General features: G+C 50.3%; 2 protein-coding genes across 2 annotated transcripts; one reads left to right on the forward strand and one right to left on the reverse strand.

Annotated features, from left to right (window-relative positions):
- Positions 1-1,423: 1,423 nt before the first annotated feature.
- Positions 1,424-5,284, forward strand: PLEKHJ1 (pleckstrin homology domain containing, family J member 1; the record flags this gene model as incomplete). The annotated part of the gene is made up of 5 exons (XM_009076635.1): positions 1,424-1,491; positions 2,513-2,579; positions 4,337-4,427; positions 4,636-4,699; positions 5,210-5,284. Coding segments are annotated over 5 exons (365 nt in total), but the record flags the coding sequence as incomplete, so codon positions are not given.
- A 14,498-nt stretch (positions 5,285-19,782) lies between these two features.
- Positions 19,783-25,420, reverse strand: DOT1L (DOT1-like histone H3K79 methyltransferase). Its single transcript, XM_009076636.1, has 5 exons — positions 25,415-25,420; positions 24,746-24,951; positions 23,326-23,390; positions 21,492-22,448; positions 19,783-20,366 (listed from the first exon to the last, which is right to left on the reverse strand). Exons 1-5 carry the CDS (start codon positions 25,418-25,420, stop codon positions 19,783-19,785), a joined length of 1,818 nt encoding a protein of 605 aa, XP_009074884.1.
- Positions 25,421-25,691: the final 271 nt, after the last annotated feature.

Consider the following 25,691-nt stretch of genomic DNA (forward strand, 5'->3'; position numbering starts at 1 on the left):
GGGATCTGGGGGTAGGTCTGGAGGTGCCTTGAGGGACTGGAGTTGGTGGATACAGGGCTGGGGAGGGATTGGGGGAGTGGAGACTGGGAGAACTGAGTGCCCTGGAGGTCACTACTGGAGGTACTGGAGGATCAGGGCTGAGTCGGTGCGACGACGGAGCTGGGGAACGACTGGAAGAACTGGGTGCCCTGGAGGTACTGGAGAATCAGGACTGCGAAACTGGAGGTAGGACAAGGAAAAGAATAAAGACTGGGGATTACTGGACAGGGAGTACAGAATTGGGCACCCTGAAGGTTAGGAATGAGGGTACTGGGAGACAGGACTGGGGACAGACTGATAGGACTGGGGAGCACTGGGAGGAGAGGGGAGGGGGATTTAGGACTGTCTGTGTTGGTGGGACAGGACTTTGGGTACTGGAGAGACAGCACTGGAGTTGCTAGGGACAGGGCTGGGGAAGGAGTGGGAGAAGTGGGTGCCCTGGGAGGTGGACTGGAGGTATTGGGAGGCAGGACTGGGAACAGACTGGGAGGGCTGGTGTGTAGGACTGTGCAGCACTGGAAGGGGAGGGGGAGTTAGGATTGGCTGTACTGGGGAGGCAGGACTAGGGGTACTGGAGAATGAGGGCTGGGAAGCTGGGGGTAGGACCAAGACCTGGACTGGGAGTACAGGGTGGGAAGGCACTGGGAGAACTGGTTGCCCTGAGAGGGCAGGACTGGAGGTACTGAGTGGGGAGAGAGATTAGGACTGTCTGTGTTAGGTGGGCAGAACTGAGGGTACTCGAAAGTCATGATTGGGAAACTGGGATGCAGGGCCAGGACAGAAGTGGGGGAATACTGGGCAGGACTAGGGACAGACTGGGAGGGCTGGGGAGCACAGTTGGGGGGTGCAGGGCTGGGGGCTGCAGGGAGGCTCTGGGACTGGGCTGGAGCAGTGGGTGCAGCTGGGGACATCGAGGTCTAGGGGGGCCACGAGGGACCAGGGGACCTGGGAAGAGGCTCTTCCCTGAAATTTCCCAGGACATTCCCTTGCAAACCAGCCCTGGAGGGTTAAGCCACTCACTCCCTGGGCCTGGACCTTTCCTTCCCTCAAAGACCTGGTGGACTTTGTCCCTCAGAGGTGACACCTGTGCTGATAGTCTCAGGCAGGGTCTCCTGGGATTTGGAGCTCTCCCTGGGATTTGGAACTCTCCCTGGGGGTTCTTGAGCTTCCTTCAGCCAGGCCATGTTAGTGTGGCACTGCCACAGGTTCTGACTGCCCAGGAGCCACTGGAGGAGCCTCACAGGGACTTTGTCTCCCTGGGACTGCTGTTCCGAGGGGCAGCCCCCAGGTCAATGCCCTTGGTTTGGGTTCTGACAGGGCTGCCCTACGCCCCCTTGCCAGCTACCTTGGCCTTTCTGCCCCCTTCAACCTCTTCTCTTTGCAGTGCTGAAGAAACGTCTGGTGAAGCTTGTGGTCAACTTTCTCTTCTACTTCCGCACGGATGAGGCAGAGGTAAGGGTTCTGCTTTGTGGTGGGGTTTGTTTTCCTCCCTCTTCTTTCTGTGCATGGACTGTGTGGGCTGGGAAAGTGGCACTGGGGCAGAGTGCTGATCTTTCCTCTTCCTTTAGCTTCAGGAGAGATGGAGAGGGACTTTGGAATAGGGCCTGGAGGGACAGGACACAGAGAATGGCTTCCCACTGCCAGAGGGCAGGGTCAGATGGGATATTAGGAAGGAATTCTTCCCTGTGAGAGTGGTGAGACACTGGCACAGGTTGCCTAGAGAAGCTGTGGCTGCCCCAACCCTGGGAATGTTCCAGGCCAGGTTGGATGGGGCTTGGAGCAACCTGGGCTAGTGGAAAGTGTCCCTGCCAATGGCAGAGGGTGGGACTGGATGAGCTTTAAGGTCCCTGCAACCCAAACTGCTCTGTGAAATACACAGTCAATCAGGTGTTCAGTCCCAGCCTGATTTGCCTCTCGCATGTTGTATTGCTTGGACAAGAATTCCCTGTGAGTAGCTCTCATTTATGGTCAGTGTCTCGCACTGTTTCCATGTCTGCTCAGTGTGCACTGGTGAGAAAACAGTCCCTGGTGTCTGTTTGCTCATCCTGAGCTGTTCCAGCTCACCACATACTGTTAACCTCTCCACAACAGCCCTTAGCCAGCACAGTGTGGGTTGTTCCGTGTGTTATGGTAAACACTTCATCTTTGTTTGATTTGCCAAGCAAGAAAGTAAAGTTTTTTGCTGACTTCACATCACAGAAAGGAGCACTAAATTCCCGGCTGAACCTGAGCAAGCAGAAGTGTTAAACACCTAATTAACACATTCAAAGTGCTACAGGTAAGACTGGCACATGAGGCACATCACAGGCATCATGAGGTTGATGAAAGGAACATGGTGTAGTCAGACTGAATTATTTACAGGTAGCACCAGGGCATGAAACTTGCTTAAATGACTCCAGGAAAACGCTGTAGGTTCATCCTTCATTGTGCTGGGGGCACTGTGGGTAACACCCTCTCTCCATGTCTTTTCCAGCCCATTGGAGCTCTGCTGCTGGAGCACTGCAGGATCACCAAAGAGGAGGAGAATGTCTTCTCCATCAGTGAGTGCTGTGTGTGCATCCCTTTGCCTTTCCCTCGTGGCAGACAGTGCTACCTGAAAGGGAATGTTTGACTGCTCAGTTCCTGCTTTTCCCTTGATTGATTCTTTGGAAACAATTGGGTCAGCTCAACCCTTCCTCAGTGGGATCAGTGTCCCTGAGCCCTTCTCCTCCTCCTCTTCACTGGGGTCATTGCTCCTCAGCCCTTCTCCTTGGTGGGGTCAGTGCCCCTCAGGTGGAGTTGGTCTCTTCTCCCAGGTAACAAGCAACAGGACAAGAGGAAATGGCCTCAAGTTATGCCAAGGGAGGTTTAGATTGAATATTAGGGAAAATGTATTTTCCAGAAAGGTTTTGAAGCACTAGCACAGGCTGCCCAGGGCAGTGATGGAGTCACCATCCCTGGAAGTGTTCAAACAACATGTGGATGTGGCACCTGGGGACGTGGTTTAGTGGTGAACACAGCGATGGGTTGATGGTTGGACTTCATGATCTTAAAAGGCTTTTCCAACCTTAACAATTCCATGATTCTATCCCTGAACCATGCCCTCCTCAGTGCCAGCCTGTGCCCCATCTCCAGGATAGGGATATTTCAGGGATATTCCATGGCTGGCTGGAACACTCTGTGGGATTTGCAGAACAGCAGTAAGACCACAAAGACCCTGCTCAGAGCCATGGAATCCCTCTGAGGGGGTTGTACTGACAGATCCCTGCTGTGCTGCTGCATTGGAGCCAAAAGCAAAGTGAGGCTCAGATAAAGCACCTGTGGGGCTGTTCCAGCCTTGTCCTTGTGGACAAGCTGTGCTGTCCCCTGGGAACAGCCTTTCATCCAGCACTAATCCCTGTGCCAGAGGTATGTGGCCAGAATAACAGGATGTTTCTCCAAGGCCATTCCCATATCTTTTGGCCTGGCTGTCGGGCACAGCTGTGTCTGTGCAGGGCCGTGTCTTTTCTTTCAGCCAGAGCTGATGCTCTCTCTGCCTCCAAAGACACTTAGACATCCTGAGCACACTGCTCTGAGAACAACACAGGCTGAATTTCAGGGCTTTAGGGCTATCTGGAGCTCTGGTGGATGAGGATTGCTGAGGAAAGTGTTAACCCTGATGGCAGCTGGTGTTGGGTTGTGTCTGGGGGTGGTGCAGCCTGACCCAGTTCTTGGCAGCAGCGGCCCAGGCCCCTGAGGGCTCGGCAGCAAAGAGCAGAGCTTTGGGGACAGGAATTAATGAGATGTCCTGATTCTGTCTCGATAAAGAACCAGAGTTGCACAGGGACTTGCTCTCCACTGTGCACAGTGCTGCATTCCCAAAAGCCTCCAGCAAAGGCAGGTCCACGCCTTCTCCCAGTGCAGTTTAAGTCCTCAGTTGCCTGCTGTCTGCATATATCCCAATCCCTTCCTTGGGGACATTTTCGACTTTGGTTTAAATCTCTGGAGACTATGCAAGGAGCCTCAGGGAGTTTCAGTCCTGGATCTGGCCATGTTGGTCCAGTTCGGTTCTGAGCTGCGGCTCTCAGTGTGGGAAGTTGCTCTTCCTGAGGACTTTGGCTGCTGTAAGCTGACAAATGCTGTGGGCAGCTGCTCCAGGCCACCAGGAGCCACACAAGGAATGGGAGAGGGACCAGAGGGTGGGATTATGGGCTTGTTCACAGCTCATCTTCATTAACAGACATGCTAATTGTGGCCTGGCTGCTGGCAGAGAGGGAGGCAGAGGAGCACAGGCAGCTCTAACAGGATCTGCCTCAAGCCGTTTCCTTGTCCCTGGCAGGTTTCATCGAGGAGCCAGAGATGAAATACTGCTTTGAGTGTGCCAGTGAGGAGCAGTGTCAGGAGTGGGTTGAGGCACTCAAACGAGCCAGGTAGGAAGAGCCATGGGAATGAGGGCTGTGCCATTTGCTCTGTGCTCTGTTTTCTGGGATCAGCTTGTGGGGAGCTCGGGATGGAAGCAGCTGTCTCCTCCCAGGCTCCTGTCCCAGCAACTGTCTCCTTCCAGCTCTAAATAGCGTCTGAAACTTCCCCACATTCTTCTCTGCTCAGCCTTCCTCATGGTTTGTTCCTGTCTTACAGCTACGAGTTCATGAGGAGGAGTTTGATCTTCTATCGGAATGAGATCCAGAAGATGACAGGGAAGGTGAGTGAGTCCCTTGAAGTCACTTGCCAGGGGGTGACTGATGAGTTTGGACTGCTGCAGGGGCTGGTGATCATGGCTGTTGGCTGCTGTGTGTGGGGAGGAGATCCCAGATCCCATAGTAAGTCATGGTCTCCACAGCCAGACCGGGGCACCTTCCTCTGCCAAGGAGCTGCACTGCCATGCTCATTCCAACCCTCAACACACACTCCAGTGTTGGAGTGGCCCAAGGTTTGGAGGTGGACAGGCCTGGCCTGGGCTGGCCTGGACTCCCACCAGTTCTCTGGAACTGTTCACCACCAGCCTGACCAGATCCATGGGTGGAGATGTTGCTCACACCCTGCCAGGCCCCTTGGAGCATCCCTGTGATGCTGCTGCAGCTCACCTGTGCACTCTTGTGCCTTCATGGACTGACCACAGACCTTGGGTACTGCTGTGTCCTCCCTGAGGGCTGCAGGACGTTCTGCACCCTTCGTCTGCATCTCACCGGTGCCTCCCTGTGCTCTCCTACAGGACCCCCTGGAGCAGTATGGGATCTCGGAGGAAGCACGTTTCCAGCTGGGAGCACACCACCCTCACCTGGGCTGAGCTGGCTCCCGGCCCCAGGGCCACCCCAACCCCCCAGGAAGGACAGCAATTCCCCAGTGACCAAGTGACTTATTTATTAGCTAAATCATTTTGTATCCCTTTTTTAAGGGAATTGATGGCACATTCCCACTTCCCCAGTTGTGGAGGCTGAAGTGCTACCTGCAGCCTGGGCCATGGAGCTGCCACTGCAGTGGGAGCAGAGCCCCCTGGTCCTGGGGGGAGCAGAGCATGGACTGACAGAGCTCCCAGCACCTGTTGTCCTCCTCCAGTGCCTGCAGCTGCTGGGGCCGGCCCTGAGCCAGCTCCAGCCCTTTTCCTCCTCCTCCCTCTCCTGAGGGAGCTGCTTGGATTGTTCTGGCTCAGGATTTTCCCAGCAGGGCTTTTCATCCCTGGCGGTAAGAGGATGCTCTGAGTGCATTTCTGTGCTTCAGTGTTAACCCTCTCCTGCCTTCTCCTGCTGATGCAAAGGCATTTGGAGGCTTTATGGGGCTGATGGCTGAGATGGTGAGCAGGAAGGAGTGGGAATCCTCCCAGTAACACTGGGAGAGCTCAGCAGCAGCTCCAGCTGATGGGAAGGAGGCATCTACTCCCCTGTGCCAAGGTAGGGTAGCAGTGCCTGTGCAGCCACTGGCAGTTGCCTCTGGGGGTTGTTTCTTTCTCTCTCGCCTGGGCTGTTAATTCCTGGAGACTGGATGAAGCCCACACTGCAGCCCATCCAAGAGAACAAAGCTGCAGAGAAAAAGGGAGTGGAGACAGAGAGAGATCCCTCTCTGCAGAGCTGTGGGCTGGGCTGAGCTCTGCAGTGATCCTGCTTCCCAGGGAGGAAAGCCAGATGGAGAGGTTGGCAAAGGCAGGAACTGCTCCATGTGGCTGGAGGTTTGAGCTGCAAGACATGCACTAGTTCAGCATGTGACAGGCAGGCATTAACCCTTCATTCCCCTGAGCCACTGCCGCAGTTTCTATCCCCTTTGTGAGGGGCCAAAGGGAAAGACCAAAAAACTGCCAAGGTCACGGGGAGCTGCCAGGGAAAAGGGGCTCCTGTGAGCAAGAGATAAGGGTTAAGGAACAACATGCCTACATCAGCAGCCAGGGCACAAAGGAAAACTGCCCAGAGATGAGGGACAGGACACTCTCCACACCCAGGGCTGCAGGACACTCAGATTCCTGATTGCTACAGCAGCTCCTCTGGAGGAAAACCCCAAGGAAAGACCCCCTGGGAAGGTCCCGGGTGACAGTGTCAGAGGATCGATGGCAGAGGGAACACAGCTCACGGCTGGGGCAGGGTGGGAGCTTGGCCTAAGCGCTGGGGGCTGCAGCTCTGGATGTTGTTCTCTCCAGCTGACCAGCACAGGGCCAGCAGCATGGGGTGGGGTGGAGCAGCCTCTGAGCTGGGCTGGAAGGGAAGTTTTGGTCCTTCTTGTCTGGGAATTAATGGTCAAACATGAGCCATGTTGCATGCTTTAGTAGCCTGGCCTTCCCTCTTTACCTCATCCTCTGAGCACCAGGAGAGTGACAGCTGTCACTGATGCTTTAATTTAAATCTCAAAGCCAAGGTTTTTCTCTTCAGTCATTCCAGGTGCTTGCTCTGGAATTTACCAAAATCAGCTGAGGGGCAGCTGTCCTGTGGGATGAGCCACAGGCAAGGAGGGAGAGGTTCCAGAAGGGTTTGCAGCCAGGTGGCAGTGCTAGGGGGTAGCAAGGGATTAAAGGCAGGAACACACAAGAGCTTGTGCTTTAGGGAATGATGTCCTCAGTTGACTTTAAAGTGCATTTTAATCCTCACCAGGGCTGCTCTGCTTTACCTCAGCACAGAGACACGTGCCTGATCTGCTGGGGGGATGTGGCAGCTTTGCTTGCTGTGAAAAGAGATTTGTCTGGGCACTGGGAGAGGATGTGTTTCGGGTCAGCAGTGGGATAACTAGAGCTGTGCTTCAACTGGGCAGAGCATCCATGGAGTCCCCAGGCAGGACTCATAGCTCCAGTGTGAGGAGAGCAGCCAAGGGCTCCCCACAGAGGTATCTTAGCTGTCCAGTGTGAGGAGAGCTGCTGAGGGATCCTCACACAGCTATCACAGCTCCATGCCAGCAGAGCAGCTGTGGTCTCACAGCTCTAGGAGCCCTTCCACAGCCCATGTGCTCCAGCTCCAGGGGCAGAACAGCCACATCCAAGCTCACCTCCATGGGGATCAGCATTAGTGAATCCTTCAATGTGAGTTCAGCCTGGATCTAACCAAACCTTGGGAATTCTGCCGATATCAGAGCATTTTTTGCCAACAGACCTGTGGTGTCACAGTGAGGCTTCCTGCCAGACAGCTCTGTAGCAGCCATCTATCACCTGTATGCCTTGCAGGACTCACTGGGCTCTTCCCTGGACACACCTTTCTGAGGTGGAGCTGCCACCAACAATCATCACTGTACAGAAACTGGGCATTTTATTTGCTGTGCTGGGGGAACAGTTGGGTGAGCAAGAGCAAACCCCAACACTCCTTTAAGAGGCACCAATGACATTTCTTAACTGAATGTAAGACAAATGCTGTGAATTACAGGGTCAAGGCAGGCCCAGGAACTCAGATCTACTCTAGGTTAGGGCTGGGACTTGGGCAGGGATTTAGCAGTAAGGGGAGAAGGTACTTGTAGACACTTCAAAATCTGCATCAGCTTCTGGTGATTTATAGACAGTTTTTCATTTTTTACACTCTGGTCACTTTGCTTTTTGTATTTCATCAGGAGCTGTGCCCAGGCTCCCTGAGAGCCAGCTGAGGCCATTTCTCTCTTCTGCAGTGAACATTGCCAATAAATCTTGTTGTAATCTTTGTAGTCAGAGCTGTTCTATGACATCAAAAGCTTTCACAGGGAGAGGTGGCTGTAGGGAGCTCAGGGTCCTGCCCAGGGGGACCAGGTGTCTCCCCTGACCACCAGCAGCTCCAGGTGGTCTCTCAGGGGTGTCCCATGGAGGAGCAGCAGCTGCCCTGGCGAGATGGTACCATCAGTCCCTGGAGCAGCAGCAGGGGCTTGGGTGACAGTCCCTGCTCAGGAACCAGCTGGGAGTGGTTTCATGATGGGATTTTTGAGAGGCTTTTTCATAGAATCATAGACTAGGTTGGATTGAAAGAGTCCATTAAAGGTCATCTAGTCCAACTAATGTTATTGCTAATGGAGCCAAGGCAGTGGCTCCAGTGACAAACATGCCCAGGATAAGGAGGTGGGTCAGGCTGTGGCTGCAGCCCAGCGGAGCCAGGAGCTGTGGGTGAAGCACTGGTTGAAGCTGGAGCTGCACCTCAGTTTAAGAACCCGAGAATTAGCTTAGGCAGTGTTAAAGCCTCCAGCTCCAATGTTTAAATACATCCCCTGGCCATTGCAGGTCTATTCTCCTGGTGACACTGCTGGCTAAAAAGGAATGGCAGTTGAGTGGGTTGGGGAGCCACAGGATCATGGAATCACTTGGGTTGGAAAAGCTCTTGAAGATCACAGAGTCCAACTGTTGACCCAGCCCTGCCAAACCCAGCACTAACCATGTCCCAGGTGCCACATCTTTTTTGAACACTTCTAGGGAATGGTGAGACCACCATTGCCCTGGGCAGCCTGTGCCAGGGCTGGGCAGCCCTTTCTGTGAAGAAATTTTCCCTAATATCCAACCTCAACGTCCCCTGGCACAACTTGAGGCTTAGTCCTCCCATCCTGTCCCTTGTTCCCTGGGAACAGAACCTGACTGCACCACCTGTCAGGGAGCTGTAGAAAGCCATAATGTCCTCCGAGCCTCCTTTGCCCCAGGATGAGCTCCCCCAGCTCCCCCACCTGCTCCTAGTGCTCCAGTCCCTTGCCCAGCTCCTTCTCTGGACACACTCCAGCCCCTCAACGTCTTTCTTGTCCTGAGGGGCCCAGAACTGGACACAGGACCTGAGGTGAGGCTTCAGCAGTGCCAAACCCTCAGAGCTGGAGGTGCTGCCTCGTTCAGAGCATGGGGGAGAGGAGCAGAGGGGCCCTGTCCCTGCTGTGCCCCAGGTGCCCACATCCCATTCCTGGGCACATTCCATCCCTCCTGTGCGGCCGAAGCAATGAGACTCACACCAGCTCAGTGTATTAAAATACAGACACTTTAATATAAAGACAAAACTTCAAAGCATCATTTCAATTACAAATCAAGGGAAAGACACAAGAAATTAAGTGGAGGGAAGGGGAGCAAAAACTAACTCTTACATTGTGGAAAGGCAGGGTGGAAATATATATATTATACATACATATATACACATCAGAATTCACACTACTTCTATGGAAGAATGAAAGGAATGATGGGACAACTTACCGGTATCAAATAAAAAAATCAACCAAAAAAAAAAAAGATAAATTAGGGGAAGTTTGAATTTTAAATAATTCAGTTTAATAGCCTAAATTATATAAACTAATTCCTATTCACTAGGAAACATCCCATATCACTGTCCTAAGAAAATGGGTTTTTCAAAAAAATCCATTGCAAAATGGATTTTTATTAGTAGTTAAAAGTTTACTAATCAATTCCTGAGCAACAGCAACCTCGTAATCTACTGCTTTCCCCATCCAAGTTCCACTCAGCGAGGGCAGGCTCTCACTCCTAAAAGGTTTAAGTAGAACAGAGACCTAAAAAGTTGGGTTTTAATTGGAAATTGATCACTCCAAAGATTAATAGGTTAAAAAAGCCAAGCAGGATGGATCAACCCATTCCACTTTTTCCTCATTAACTCCAGAAACAAGACCTTTAAAGAAGGATTTGACTGCACGAGAAAAGCAACCAGATTTACCTTGAGAGACCCAAAGGATCACAAACCTGAGAACTTCAGGGTTAGCATGATCAAACTTTGAATTTTAGATGTTATTTTGGTTTTACACCGTTACATACTTAAGGAGCCTCTTCAGGTAGAGGTTCCCAAACAGCAAATGCACTGGAAAAGTATTTCCAAATTAATTTTTGTCATGGGTTTAAACCCTGAAGTTCCCAATAAAAGCATCTTTTAATGCAATATTTAGTCTAAATAGATATATAGTTATAATGCATAAGGATAAATAAAATATGGCACAAGAACATTTTAAAACTGGAACTCCAACTTTTAGTGAAAACCTGATCCATTAAGCTATGGAAATGGAGCAAAAAAGGAAGGAAAAACGATTTTTAATCCAGTAGAACTTCAAATACTCGGACACTGCACATCTGCACTCCCAAAATTCCTGTCATTTTTTCCTCAGTGCTGCAAAGATAGTTCACAAAAACACAGTTTAGTTCCTGCTCCCCAAAGTGATATACAACAGGTAATTGTGGGGTCACAGCCCTGTCCAAGCTCCTCCTGCTCTGCACACATCAGTGCTGGGAGCTCCCAGGCCTCACTCCTCCTTTTGGCTCAGGCAGAACATCATCAGAATCAGAATTTTCCATGACAGCCACCTGTGGGTGGAGTTCCAACTCCAAGGTTATCCAAGAAAAAATGCATTGAAACCCCTCAGGTTTCCACACCCTGATCAAAGGGCTGACTTCAGCACCAAAAGCAAATGGGTTACACAGGAATCAACCAAAGCCTCCTTGGCATCAGCACCAGGACACATCCTCAGATCCTAAGGAATGGCTATTCCATGAGCAGCACCTGTGAGTGGCATCCACTGACACCATGGGGACAGTGACCCCAGCCAGGGGCAGTGTGTTTGTCCCCAGGGCTTGGGGTGCTCAGCACCAGCTCCAGACCTAGCTAAGGAAGGAAGGCCATGGGAAGGCTGAACAGGGAGGGGAATCACCAGCAGCAGCTTGAGAACAAGCTCCCAGTGCTGGGAGTCTCCTCTTCCAGCAATCAGCAAGACCTGGATTGGGGCAGGGAAGCAGGAGCATCCACAGGTCCCACAGGGCCTCGTGCAAGGGCCACCAACACAAAGGAGGCAGAGGAGGTGAGAGCACAGTCCTCAGGCTGCGGAGCCAGAGCCAAGTGCTCCTGCAGCAGGTCCCACCGCGGCACTCCCTGCCACACACTCCCTTGGCTGCTCCTCTACCTGCACTCTATTCCAAGTAGAAAAATAAAGGGTGGGGGGAACAGATTCTGCTTTCTAAACACAATCCAAGCAAGAACCAAACCACACAGGCCCTGGAGGTGACTCCAGGCTACCTGTCCTCAGCCTTGTTACTCCATAACAAAGACCTCCTCCTGGAACGGGCAGCCCAGCAGCATGGGAAGAGAGATCCTCCTTCGAGGGGAGCCTGGGATGGCTAAGATGGAACCCAGTGACCAGGAGTAAATCCAGTGTGGAATGGAACCCTGACCTGCAAACTGCTGTAGCCCCACTGTGTCTGGGGTGTGTCTGCAGTACCAGCAGGTGAGGCAGGTCTGCCTCACACCCACCTCCTCCTGCTCTACCCTCTGAGGTTATGTCTGCACAGGAAATCACAGAACCATTTGGGTTGGAATGGACCTTTTAAAGGTCATCTAGTCTAGCTTTTGAAGATGGAAGTTGAAGAAGTGTCCCCAACACACCTCTGAGAGGGAAACTTGTCCCCAGCAGGGTGAGGGCAAGGACCAACATGCACACAGCCCTGAGCAGCCCTGGAACAATGCTCTGAGATGTTTTCAGATGTGACGGAAGAGCTGATCAAGCTGGAAACCTTTCTACTCACAGGCTGAAAATGCAGAAGTTATTAAGTTTGACTAAAGAAAGAAGAAACAGACTCAACACTTGAAGCAAGTGTGACCCACAGTTGGGAGAGTTTCAGGCTGAGGAGTGTCAGTGTCAAGTCCTGGGGAAATCAAAAAAGTATTCAAAAAGTGACAAGTAGATCTGTTCATCACCAAGCAATGCAACCTTCCTGCCTGGGGACTTCAGCTACCGTGGCTGTGATGACAGATTCAGGTCCTATGAGCTCACACTCATCCTGCCAGTGACTCCTGGCACAAGGGGAACCTTGGCTGAGCCCAGAGCCAAGCCCCAGCCAAGAGCAGGAGGAGCACAAAACCATGAACTAAAGAAGAAAGTGCTGTTGACACTAGGAAGGAAATGAGATGGAAGCACAAGGAACTATCTCTAATCTGTCTGGCCAACGAGACACAAGTCCCTGCTGGTAGAAGGTACGAGCTGGAGATGATGCTCAGTCTGAGATGTCATGTACAGGAGGATGCAATGCCCTCCCTGTTGTGGGCACCCTCCTCTTCACCTCATTCCTACTGTATCCACAACCTGAACTGAGAGGTGAAGATGTTCCCAGCACTATGGTTGTCCAGACTAATCACACTAATCCAGGAACAGCCTCATCTGCATCAAACCATGAGGAAACGGTGGGACACCTCCACCTCCCTGGCATCCCACAAACCAGCTGGAATCTAGCAACACAAGCCTCTGTGTCCTCCTGCAATGTTTTCCCACTCTCTCTCCCTCAGAAATCCTACTGCAGGGTGCCCCCAGACCTCTAGCTAATGGAAGAATTGCCTCTGAATGGCTAATCCCCAGTAATCTCAAGTGGTGCCTTTGGAGCCCTCCCAGCACAGTGTCCCCCAAGGGGATCCCAAAAAAGGAAGAGCCCATGCAAGGTTTGTTTCTCAAGGCTGACATTCAGCAGCAGGGACAGGTTTTCCTCAGCCCAACACTCAGGAAGTTCCTTTTTTTTGGCAACAGACCTGCTACAAGATGTGTTTCAGCTTCCTAACGAGTCCCTCGCTGGCAGCCGTGGCGTGGAGGAGAGGGAACATATGTGACAGCCCCAGAAGGACTGGACCCAGCACCGGCAGGATGTGGTAAACACACAGAAGGAATTCTTTCTTTTGGAACTGCCTGTTTGGATTTGATTACTCCAAATTATCTTCAGTTACTGCAAACAAGTTTCAGGCTCTGGCACTGAGCTCTGGAGTGTGGTCACAGGGCTCGTAGGATTGTAGCCATATGGATCAGATCTCACCAGTACAAAGCTTTTCCTTCAGCAAGGTAAAGGCTCTCCCTGCTGTGCAGACAGACGAGAAACAAGCTCCAGGAGTTGGAGTCAGTGATCCTTGTGTGAGAAACAAGCTGGCCAGGAGTTGGAGTCAGTGATCCTTGTGGGTTCTTTCCAACCCAGGATATTCTGTGATTCCATGACTTTTAGTTGAACTTGCCCAAGATTTTGGCAGAGCAATAAAAGATCAGGGAAGCCAAAAACATGAACCTCTTGACAACCACATCTCCTACAGCTCATGCAGCACTGAGACATCAGTCCCAAACCTTCAATTCTGGCTTCCCACCAGGCATTAGGTTACCAGGCACCCTCTGGAAGCACATCTTAGGGGCATCACTACCAGGTTCAGATTAGAGCTGCTGCACAAGTGAATTCACGCTGCAGTTACACAGTGCATGGCACAGGGAAGGTACCAGGTGTGTGGGTTAGACATCAGCAAAGCCAGAGCAGCTCCAGGCTTCATCAGCATGGGCTGCCAAGATGGAAACAGTGGGTCACTGGAATGGCAGCAGTGAGGTGGTGCAGAGGTGGATGCAGGCTGATGATCAGCAGAGGCTCAGCAGCTCAGACAGCAGACTCAATCCCTTTCCCAGAACATCCCAACACCACATGTATTCCTGGGTCAGCATGTGGTTTCTTTTGGCCTCCCTGGAAGATGTCTGGAGAGTCACAGACTCCGAAACACCGTGTAGTTGGAAATGGCTCAGTAACACCCTTGTGCTGAGCTCCAGTTGGTTGTGCTGCCCATTTCAACAGCTGCTCCTGAGCCAGCCCTGCAGCACATACCAGCTGGTCACCACAGCACCTGGTGACACACCAAGGGGCAGAGAGGGTTTGCTTTTCCACAACACCCACCAGAGAGCAGATGACAAACTCCTCACCCAAGGCCTTTGCTCTGAAGGGTCACGGAATCATAGAATCATTTAGGTTGGAAAATACCTTTGTGATCAGTGAGTCCAACTGTAAACACACTGCCAAGGCCACCACTGATCCATGTCTGACAGCTCAGTCTTGACTCCTGAAATACTGTGAACATCAAGGCAAAGCAATTCCCACAACAAGGATCTGTCCATTCTCAGCATCCAAGGGCCAGCATGGGCTTTGAGCAGTGTTGGAAAGCACAGGGGGTTCAACAGAACTCTGTGGATTGGTTCCTTCTCCATCAGGCCTCTCCACACGTCCTCTGCCTTGGGCAGAGCCCACCCAAACCCCCTCCATAAGCGACGGTGGTTGAGTGCTCTTGCTGATGTCTCTGGTATGAGGTGAAGGGAAGCACAAGAGGCCCAAGGAGCACTTTGCAGAAAAAGATCTGATAAAATCAAAGTGATGAAAAGCTTCTACTTGTATTTCCTCATCCTCTCTCACTGGAGATGTAAATGATGGGAGAGATGTCATGAATTAGGGCTGCTGCCCCTCCATCAATCACTCATTTAAAGCCTCCTGAGGCCCAAGCACTCCCATGTGCTGGGAAGGATGCTGAAGCAGCTCTGAAACTCCCAGTTACTCAAGGCCCTGGGAGCAGACAGAGCAGCCCAACTCCCAGCTGCAAAACATCTGGGTTACACTGTCCTCCTGGATTCCAGGACATACATTGCATTCAGCTTCTACTAGAAGCTACTGGATGTTCCTCAGCTCTCACCCTCTGAGCATTCCAGCTCTTTTCCAGGCTTCCATTGTGCTATCAGTTCCTCACAGGACACACTGCTGTTGAGTCCTCTCCCACATGCAAAGCAGAAGACAGTTGCAACGTGTGCCCAGACCCCAGGGCTATCAATCCCTTTCCTTCCCAGTGGATAAGGCTGCAAAGTCAGATCCCCAATCTGTGCACAAAGGCTGCCTATGGAAGACACTCAGGAATCCACAAAATAACTGCACTTTGTCCTAAAACTCTCCTAAGATTGCCAGGGATGAGGCACAGAGAACTGAATTCTGCAGAGTGGGAGCTGCTCCAGCCCCTCACACACCCACTGCTCTCTGAACACAGCCAGCATGGCATTCCCAGCCGTCTCCCAGACCCAGACGAGAGCAGAGGCAGCAGGGCAGAGGTACCTCACCTACTCCACACCCCGAGGTGGGAGTTCACGAGCTGTCTGTGCCCCTGGGATGCTCCATGGGGGGCAGAGGTGGATGGATGCCCTGATTGCTGCAGGTGGAAGCCTCACCAGGGAGAACTGGTGAACGAGAAGGGATTTAAGGGTGCAGAGCAGCCAGTGCAGCTCCTCAGAGAACCAGAGCCAGCAGGGAGGTGTTTCCCAAAGCCTAAATGTGTTTTTTCCTAGTCAATTTGCTGTTGCAATCCCCCTTTCTCCTGTACTTTTATTGATGCTTAATCCAGCCTGAACTCAGACCAACCTGTCTTCTACTTAAAGGCTCCTCCTTCTCCTCACTTTGTGCACTCAAATAAGTAAGTTTTCGCAAGTTTACTGTGCATTGTACAACCTAAAAAGAAATAAAGTAGATGAAATTGAAAAGTTTTCATCACATCTCTGGAAAATCAGTTACTGTTGGGACAGCCCTTTGTACACAGAACAGTCACAACACAATTCACTGCACCAGAGGGACAGGGTGGCAGCATGGGCAGCCAAATTGTGGTGGTGTTTTTGTGAACTACCATTTAGACCTACTGAAAGCTAAGACATCCCAAAGCAAAATGCACTTTGTCGATAAATGTACACAGCTAAGCCAGTTCAGAATCAAGTATCAAACCCCTACAAACAAAATACTTCATACTTGGAACAAAACCAACAAGCTGAGAAAAATCTGTGACCTGCACCAGGACAGAAGCACAACGTTCAGTCTTCCCAGCAGTGGGAAAAGGACTGGACCAACGCCAGTGATTACACACCCTGTTCATATGCCAGTGACAGCCCAAAGCGAGTTACCAGACTAGCCACCAAAATTCACAGTGACCTGAGTGCCAGCAGCAACTGCAAATGGCCCAGGGAAGTAGTTTGAGTGGGGCAGGACTTGGATTTCTTCTGCTCCAGCTGTGCCTGCATGGGCTGTGCCTGTTCAGGCTGCTCCAGAGGAAGCACAGAACTCTCATTTGTCATCAACACAAAACCCAGCTCAGCTCCTGGCTCAGCCCAAACCCAAACCTCAGAGAGGACAGTGCCTTCCTAGCTCACACTGCTGCCAACCACGTGGCTTTTGGGATACGAACAGAGTCAGGTGAATAAATCAGCTGCAGACCTTGCTGAGAACTGGGACTGGCATTGGTCAACACCCCGAATCAGCACCAAGATTCAAACTAGAGGCACAGTTCTGACGGACGAAATAGCACCAAGGAGGCTCATTACATCTCTGCTGGTGTGCCAGTCCTTTAGTATTCAAAGGATTTAACAATAAGTCGTATTGATGAGTCTAGGTGGAATAAAATAAGTCAAAATTGTTTTCACTTTAAAAAAAGATAAATACTTTATCTAAACTATCAACAATACAAACTGGAGCTTTAAGCATTACTTTTGCCTCTTTTTTTGCCTTTTTTTTTTCTTTTTTTCTTACTCAGATTCACAGTTAAGTATTTGCTCTATTGTTTAGGTCTTTTTATGGTTTTTATTTTGTCCAGTAGTAAGAGAGTAGAAACCCCTGCACAGGCCAGGTGAGCACCTTTCAGTGGAAGCCGAGTGAAGTTGGTCCACGTTGTCCTTGCATAGGTCACATTGGGTTGAGGTAGAAATCCTAGTTACCTGCACAACAGGAGGAGAGGAAGAGACTCATCTAAATAAAAGACAAAAATCTGCTGGGTGATAGATGTGTCAAGCATTTCTACATTGCTCCAAGACCTCCTCAGCCAGCAAAGATGGAGCAACCAACCCTCAGCCGAAGGGCAGTTAGAGGGAAGAGACAGATCCGCCAGGAGACACGTGGCCCATCCAGATGCTGCAGGTTTTTAAGCTGACTGTGTTGAACTTTGTCCTATGGGACTGACCACAAGTTGGGGCCAAAGAGATTTTCCTCCTCTCAGTACTTCACTTTTTCTAGTGCATATTAATCTGCTTTGAATTTGTTAATATAGGAGAGAAACGTTATCAATCATGGAATGGTTTGGGCTGGGAGGGACCTTAAAGATCATCTCATTCCACCCCCTGCCATGGCCAGGTACACCTTCCTGGTTGCTCCCAGCCCTGTCCAACCTGACTTTGAATATTTCCAGGGATGGAGCAGCCACAGCTGCTCTGGGCAACCTGTGCCAGTGCCTCAGCACCTCACAGGGAAGAATTCCTCCCGCACATCCCATCTGTCCCTGCCCTCTGGCAGTGGGAAGCCATTCCCTGTGTCCTGTCCCTCCATCCCTTGTCCCAAGTCCCTCTGCAGTTCTCTTGGAGCCCCTTTAGGCACTGGAAAGGGCTCTAAGGTCTCCCCAGAGCCTTTTCCAGGCTGAACACCCCCAGCTCTCACAGTCTGGCTCCACAGGAGGGAAGCAAAGCAGATTATTTTAGCTCCCAATTCCAGGTTCCAACCTTGGTTCATCGCAGACTGAGCACATGTATTCACACTGAAGTCAATGAAACTGCTGAAATATGTGACCTGTGTTCATGAGTCACACAGAGCAGGACCACAGCCCACAGCCCATCCGTCACACACCATCTCTGGTATCGTTAATTCTGCTCCTCTGCTCTACAACCCAGTTTTGTCATCCAGCTACTCTTCTCCAAATGTTGCTTTTGTGCCTTATCTATTTTGCTGAGAACCTTTTAGTGACAGGGACCATCACCCGATGGCATGGAGTATGGCCTCAAGCCTAGGGAACTTCAGCAGAGGCTCTCACTACACAGAACCTGGCCCTCTTCACCATCCCCATCCTCATCTTCCCCATCCTGTCTCTATCCAGGGTCTTCCAAACCCATGTCTGCTGGCATACAGGGCCCACAGTCCTCAAACCCCTTCCTCAGCCTCAGTTCCCTGTGGAGGAGGACAGAGGGAATACTTACGTGCCTCACAAAAGCCTAATGAGGGTTTGTGGTGTCTGTGGAGCAATTTGATGAGGAAAACACTATACACAATGCACAAAGAATCTCTCAGGTATATTGTAATTGAGTTGTATAAGCAGCAAAGAGTGTTCAACCATGTATTGTTTGTAGTTTTGGTATCAGTGGACAGCAACAACATCAGACCTACAAGGAAAGCACAGAGCAAGCTCCAGGGCCTGACACACTGATGGCACTTGGCAAGCAAAAGTTGATATAGCAGAATGCCACAGAGTATTGTCATGAACCACAGTACCCAATCCTGTGGTGGTACACTTTATTCTGGAATTGCTCTAGTGATAAATACCTGCTTCAGGAGAAAAGTACACAACCTCTGGATCCTTCCTCTCCTATGGCCCCAGCCTTATGGGGCTTGGAGCAGAGTCCCCCTGCAGATTCCCTGTGCTCTCATCCACAATCTACCCAGCTGTGAGCATAAATACAGCATGTGCTGAGCCTGATCCTGTCAGCCCTGACAGGCACAGCTGCAGTGCACAGGGATGTTCCAGCCCTTCTCTGCTACCTGTGGTTGTGTTTCCAGTGATGCAGGGAACACTGAAAGCCCAGGGAATTTTGCTCTCCAAGCAAAGCTGCAACCTGAAACCTAGAGATTTTTAACTCTATGACTATTTGAAGTAGTTGTTATTGACTGACAGTAGAATCAAGACCATCACATTGCCATATGCAGTCACCAAAGTGGCACCACCAGGTGCCCTAATGTCAAAGGACATGGACTAGAGGGATGCAACAGTCTGTGTCAAAGCGAAGGAAAGGGATCAAAGAGGCAACACCCATTGCAACAACTGTATAAAACCATATTAAAAATAGACATTTCCTCCTGATTACTGATCTTCAGAAATAAACATTTCCGTGAAGTGATCTCAACCTGAACAATCCTGATGAGCCAGAGCAGAGTTACTCCTGTGAGCACTCCTTGTCGAGAAATCCTGACTCCCAGAACAGGGAGCATCAACACCCTCCATCCTCTGCCACCAGATTTTTTGCTTCCCACATTGTAGAGGTTTCTTGCCCCATTTTAGAGGATTCCCCCCCATTTCAGAAGGCTTTTTCCCCCAGTCTAGAAGGCTCTGCCCCCAGTTTAGAGGGTTTTTTCCCCAGTTTAGAGGGTTCTGCCCTCAGTTTAGAGGTGTTTTTTCCCCAGTTTAGAGGGTTCTTTTCCCAGCTTAGAGGTTCTTTTCCCATTTTAGAGAATTTTCCCCCATTTCAGAGGTTCCTTCACCCATTTCAGAGGGTTTCCCCCTCAATTTAGAAGGGTCCTTCCCCATTTTAGAGGTTTCCTTCCCCATTTTAGAGGGTTTTCCAATCAGTTTAGAGGTTTCTTCCTCTATTTAGAGGGTTCTCCCCCATTTTAGAGGGTTTTCCCTTCAGTCTAGAGGTTTCTTCCTCGATTTTAGAGGCTTCTTCCACAGTTTTAGAAGGTTTATCCCCCGTTTGAAAGGTTTCTTCCGTGCTCCTCCATCGTGCCCATCCCCAACCCTATCTCTGCAAAAGCATCATCTCACATCTTGCAAACAACTCCCTCTGGTTTCTTCTCCAGCCTTACCTTACAAAACAAGAACTGTTAGCTAAGCAAGCTCTTTATCGTGGCTTAACCCCCGAAAGGTGCGAAGCGTAAGGAGGCTGCAAGCCCAGGGTGACCCACATCGTGGCCGTGCCAGCGGAGGCGGTGTCGGACTGCGGCAGCAGCGGCGCCGGGGCCAGCGCCACACGGGCCAGGGGAGGGTGGTGGACTGTAAAGGAGGGGCGGGAGGGTTTGTGCTGGAGAGAAGCCAGTTTAATAGACAAAGAAGCATTAGACTGGACAGAAGAAGCAGCAGAAGAGGATGGCAAAAACGCCTCGGATGGGGGCATGGAGGGCAGGCTCTGCAGGAGCGTGGGCTCGGGGTTAGAGGCGAGTAATGGAGGAGGAGGAGGCAAGGAGATGTTAGGAGGAGGATGGAAAACAGATTGCACTGGCGCTCTGTTGAGGCGCTGAGCGGCTCTAGTCTCGCTAGATGTTACTAAATTAGAGGAAGAGGGTGGGAAGGATGAGGATGAGGTGCTGGCAACAGCCTGCAGAGGGTTTAAGCTTAGCACTGTGCTGCTAGAGACAGCACTGCTGCTGAAACTGGCTCCAAACTGATGAGGAGAGGAGGCAGAAGGCACCGCATGGTTAAAAATACCTGCAAACAGGAGAGAAAAACTCAGCTTCAACAGATGGGCTTTGTACAGGCTCAAGTGACAAGAGAAACAAAACAAAACAAAAAAGAAAAAAAAAAAGAAAAAAAAAAGAAAAAAAAGGCAAAATTATAATAGTTACAGCCCCATACAAAAATATGCAGCGTGAGAAGGCAGCAAGCAATGAGAGATAATGGTTCAGGCCAGGAGGTACAAAAGATCTCACTTACCTTTCCTACTGCCAACCTCTAAATGCCACGAGGAAAAATGGTCAGACCCAAGAACTGTCAGTTCTATACCACACAGGCAGAGTTTTGATGAGATTACGTGGTCTTTAGAGTTGTTTATCTGGAGACTCAAACTGCTGCTCTTCCCTCCCCACCCTCCTGCTCCCCCACTTACAGGGCAGCAGAGGGGAGTTGTATTTCCAGCAAATCTATGTGCTGAGAGATGTGAGAGTTAGGATTTCCCGACATGGTGCCTGAATGATTATGGACAGGTAAGAAAAACTGCCCTGCACACTTAGAAAATGGCAGGTTCAGCCTATCTTCTAGTCCTGCCAGCTTGTCCCCGGTGTGGGCCACAGAAGCCAAGCCTGTGCAGAATCCCAGAAGTGCAAGGTGCATATGGCATTGCCCTTCCTGGCCAAGAAATGCACTTCATGTCCATTCAAGAGCCAGAATGCTATGCAACTCCCAAACCATCTCCTCTGATGTTCTGCTCTTCCTGGATCATGCTAAATGCATTCAAGGCCTAATCTCAACCTCCTCACTCAAGCTGACAAGTTAGAGATCCTTAGCTTGGTACCAGGACAAGTGAAATCTGTTACCTGCACACAGACCTAAGTTGGTTCCAACACATCTGAACAAGCAAACATTATCAATCACAAAGTCTGGGTGTATTTGTTTCATTAAGGTGATATAACAAGCTCATCTAGCAGACAAAGCTCATGAGATTTCACCGTGGGAAACTGAACTCATCCTAGCAATTCCAAGAGACAGAGAGGAGACTGGTTATGTGGGACAGATCTGCTTCACATCCTGTAGAAATGAAAGGGTTTCACCCCTGGAGAGGCAGTGTCAGACTTTCCTTTAGGCCCTGTCTTGTACCAGAGAAAAAGTTCTGCCTACCTCCAACTGTTCCACCTGTAACCCCAGGAGAGAAGTTCCCCATAGTGTGAGAGTTAGTCAGTCTGGTTGCAGCTGATGACACATGGACCAGACTGGCAGCAGCTGGCATTGAATTAAATAAGGACTGCAATACTGAGGAGTTTGTCACCGAATTGAGGTTTGCTTGCAAGGCCATGGGGCCGAGGGGGAACTGCGATCCAGTGGTCAGAGTGTTTAGGAAGGGATGGTGTGTCGGAACGGATGATGCTGGGTTGGCTGCCGAAGACACAGCAGTAGAAAGGCTTTTACCATTCAGAAGGCCACCAGATGAGACAGCAGCAGAAATGAAAAGGTTGTGGCCATTTTTAAACTCCACATCTCGGTCTCTTCCCTTGCCAACCTTCCCGTTGTGCTGCAGAGAGTTCTTCTCCAAGGAACCCCCCGTGCGCACGCTCATCTCGTTTAGCTCTTTGCCTTTGCCCCCGGAGCGATTCAGCTCTTCTCCTTTCATGCCACTGAGGCCTTCCAGTTGCCTCTTGTTCAAGAACAGATTTGTATCTGACACATCTTTGCTTCGCTGCGACTGGAAACCCATGGAGCAGTTGGAAGTGGTCACGTCAGAAGCCTTGTGTGGGAGAGAAGCACCATCAATGAAGCTGTGCAAGCCCAGGTCAGCTGTCAGTCCTCCATTGTAGGTGAAGCCATTGGTGGGGTTGGTGCTGGGGCTGAGCCCATCTGAGGGCATGGCCATACCCTTCCTCATGTGTGCAGTGACCTTGGTGTCCATGGCCAGGCTGTCCTCGGAGGAAGGCCTGAAGGCAAACAGCGAGTTCTGACTCAGAGATGAAACCGACTGCAAGGGACTGTCTGTAGTCTTGGTCAGGTTGATGTCAGATATTGGTGAAAAAGTAGATTTCCATTTACTGCTGTTCATGTTTTCGCTGGTTTGTGCTTGTTTCCTCCCAGATAAGCTGCCACCTGGTTTGGAAGAAAATTTGTATATGTCAAAAAACAGCATTCACTGAGTGTGCTCACTAAGAACAGTTTCATAGAACCACAAAATCACTGAGCTTGGAAAAGCCCTCTAAAATCATCAAGTCCAACCATCAACCCAAGATCACCACCATGTTCACAACTAAATCATGTCCCCAAGCGCCACATTCCACACAGCCTTGGGCAGTGGTGGAAATGTTTTACATCCCTTTCCATAGAGAAATTTTTCCTAATATCCAGCCTGAACCTCCCCTGACACAGCTTGAGGCCATTTCCTCTGGTCCTGTCCCTTGTTCCCTGGGAGCAGAGCCTGATCCCACCTGGCTGCACCTCCTGTCAGGGACCTGGAGAGAGGGAGAAGGTCCCCACTGTGGCTTCTCTTCTCCAGGCTGAGCCCCCCCAGCAAACTCAGCTGCTCCTCATCAGTCTTCTGCCCCGGCTCTTTTACCTTTTCTAGGCAACACCCACATTTTTTATCTTCCAACCCCCACATTTTATCATTCTGTAATTCTATTTCAGATCCAAAGGCAAAATATTTGTGAAGTCACCTAAAAGTCCTTAATATCTACTTTAATGCCCTGAAAAAGTTTGAGAAGGCTGATTTAATTTGTCCTCAATCTTTATCCTACAGATCCATCCCCAAACCCCGAGTCAGTGAAAAAACTGATCAGATCATTGGTGATCTGTGACTACAGAAGGAACTGACCCAAAATCTGTGATTAACAGCTACCTGTCTTAATGATGATTAAGAACCACACCTTGCTCAGTAGCAGAGAGAAACCTACTACTGACTCCAGTCAGGGCAGACACCCATCCCCAAGTCCAACCATTACCACAAGCCATGACGACTCCTCACACATACCATTTTCAACAGTCTTCTGTGGAGATTTGCTTTCCAATGATATTGTTGCAATTTTCCTCTCAATTCTAGTGGGAAAATAAAAAAGTTAAAGCACTTATTGCAAACCTTCTGCGGCAGATTTAACCTCATCATCTACCTTCCTCCTGATCACGTCTTACCAGATTACTGGAGCATAAAGCCAAGTCACCCAGACAGATATGTGTTACTAAAGGAACTTAAAAGCATTTAAAAAATCCCCAACACAAATGTTAAGTAGAAGCTATTACAGAATTACTGCTCTTTGCCAAGATTATGCACGTTCAGAGGACTTTATTGCTGTTTTCCTTTCACAACCAGAATTAGAACCACATTTCTATATTGGTTGCTTTTCACATAGAATCCCAGACTGGTTTGGGTTGGAAGAACCTGAAAGCCCATTTTGTTCCACCCCTGCCATGGGCAGGGACATCTTCCACTAGCTCAGGCTGCTCCAAGCCCTGTCCAACATGCCCTGGACCCCTCCCAGGGATGGAGCAGCCACAGCTTCTCTGGGCAACCTGTGCCAGTGCCTCAGCACCTCACAGGGAAGAATTTCTTCCCAATGTCCTAATCTAAACCTGCCCTCTGACACTTTAAATAAGAAAAAGATTGCCCCCACCAGGCAGGCAAAGCATGGCAAGTAATCGATTTTCAGAGAAACACATCAATAATTTGGGTCAGGAAGTGAAGAATCTTGAATCAACTTCAAACTGGAGTGAGCAGGAGAGATTCTTAGTTAGAGACCACAGACAGCCTCAAGGGCTCCTCCAAGGCAACAAAGGAGGAGATAAATCCCAAAACCATATAATATCCAGAGTTGGAAAGGACCCACAAGGATCACTGATCGAACTCTTGGCCCTGCACAAGACACCCCAACACTGCACCCTGTGCCTTAGAGCATTGTCCAAACACTCCTTGAGCTGTCAACCTTGGGGCCATGACCTGGGGAGCTGTTCAGTGCCCAAACACCTCTGGGGGAAGAACCTTGTCCTAATATCCAACCCAAACCCCTTGACACAGCTCCAGATGTTCCCTCGGGTCTGTCCCTGGTCCCAGAGAGCAGAGCTCAGAGCTGCCCCTCTGCCTCCCCTCGGGAGGAGCTGCAGACCCCAAGGAGTCTCCCCTCAGTCTCCTCTGTTTCTCTAAATCATTCCCATACCAGTTCTCCCAGAGGCCAACTCCTGCCAGCCTTGCAAAGAGCAGCAGCAGCAGGTTCCCACATTCCAGTTCCACTGCCTAAATACCTTCTCTGTTCACATTCTCAGCTGTGTAAGAGGCTCAGGGTAACAGAATGGATGTTCAAGCAAGGGGAACAAAGAGGCTTAACACACCCCTCCAGTTCAGAGGGCTGTTATCAGTTCTCAAGAGAAATCTCCCTCTGAAGCTGTGCCTGTGTATTCACCTGCTGCTATTGTGCTCATCCTCAGAGCCCTGCTCGTCATCCGATGTCAGGGGGGAGTAATGGACACCATTGGTCTGCACAAGAGGCTTCTCCTTTTTCAGCACCGGGGGCTGGTCATTGTCCTGGTAAGGAACAGGAGAGTTCTTCAGGGAATTTTCAGGAGAGGAAATGGCTGTTATTTCTAAAGGCTGGTTAATGTTATTGACCTGGGCAAGAAGGAGAGAAAGCAGTTACAAATGAGAGCATCCCTGGATGAACAAGGCATCTTGTTAAGGATATTAAAGCAGGTTTAATCAGCTCTAGGACATGCCAACGGTTGCTGTTCTATTCCATCACCATTACTAGAACCCAGGGTGAAAGCTTAAACGTAAGTTGGGAAAAGATCTATTTTTCATTCTCTGATTCCATGTTTAAAGGCAGAAATGAAGACAGGATAATCCTTTCCACTCTGCAGGATCCCACAAACATAACTCTATAGCTGGCTCTATTAGTAGGAATGCCATATGCTTCTGGCACTCTGAGACTGTTTAGTCAATCTTTACTCCCAACTATTTTCAAAATATTTAATCTACAGCCTAAAAAATATCAACTGCACTGCAGAAACAAGCTCTTTTTCACAGAATCAACCAGGTTGGAAGAGACCTCAAATATGATTGAGTTCAACCCTACCGACATTACTAGACCACGGCACTAAGTGCCACATCCAGTCTCACCTTGAAAACCTCCAGGGATGGTGAATCCACCACCTCCCTGGGCAGCACATTCCAATGCAGTCCACCTGACTACAACCTCCTTTCAGGTAGCTGTAGAGGGCAATAAGGACACCCCTGAGCCTCCTCTTCTCCAGGCTGAACATCCCCAGCTCCCTCAGCCTCTCCTCACGGCACCTTCACCAGACTCATTGCTCTTCTCTGGACCCACTCCAGCACCTCAATATCCTTCCTGA

Source organism: Acanthisitta chloris, unplaced genomic scaffold, assembly GCF_000695815.1.
Source record: "Acanthisitta chloris isolate BGI_N310 unplaced genomic scaffold, ASM69581v1 scaffold15246, whole genome shotgun sequence".
Classification (NCBI taxonomy): Eukaryota; Metazoa; Chordata; class Aves; order Passeriformes; family Acanthisittidae; genus Acanthisitta; species Acanthisitta chloris.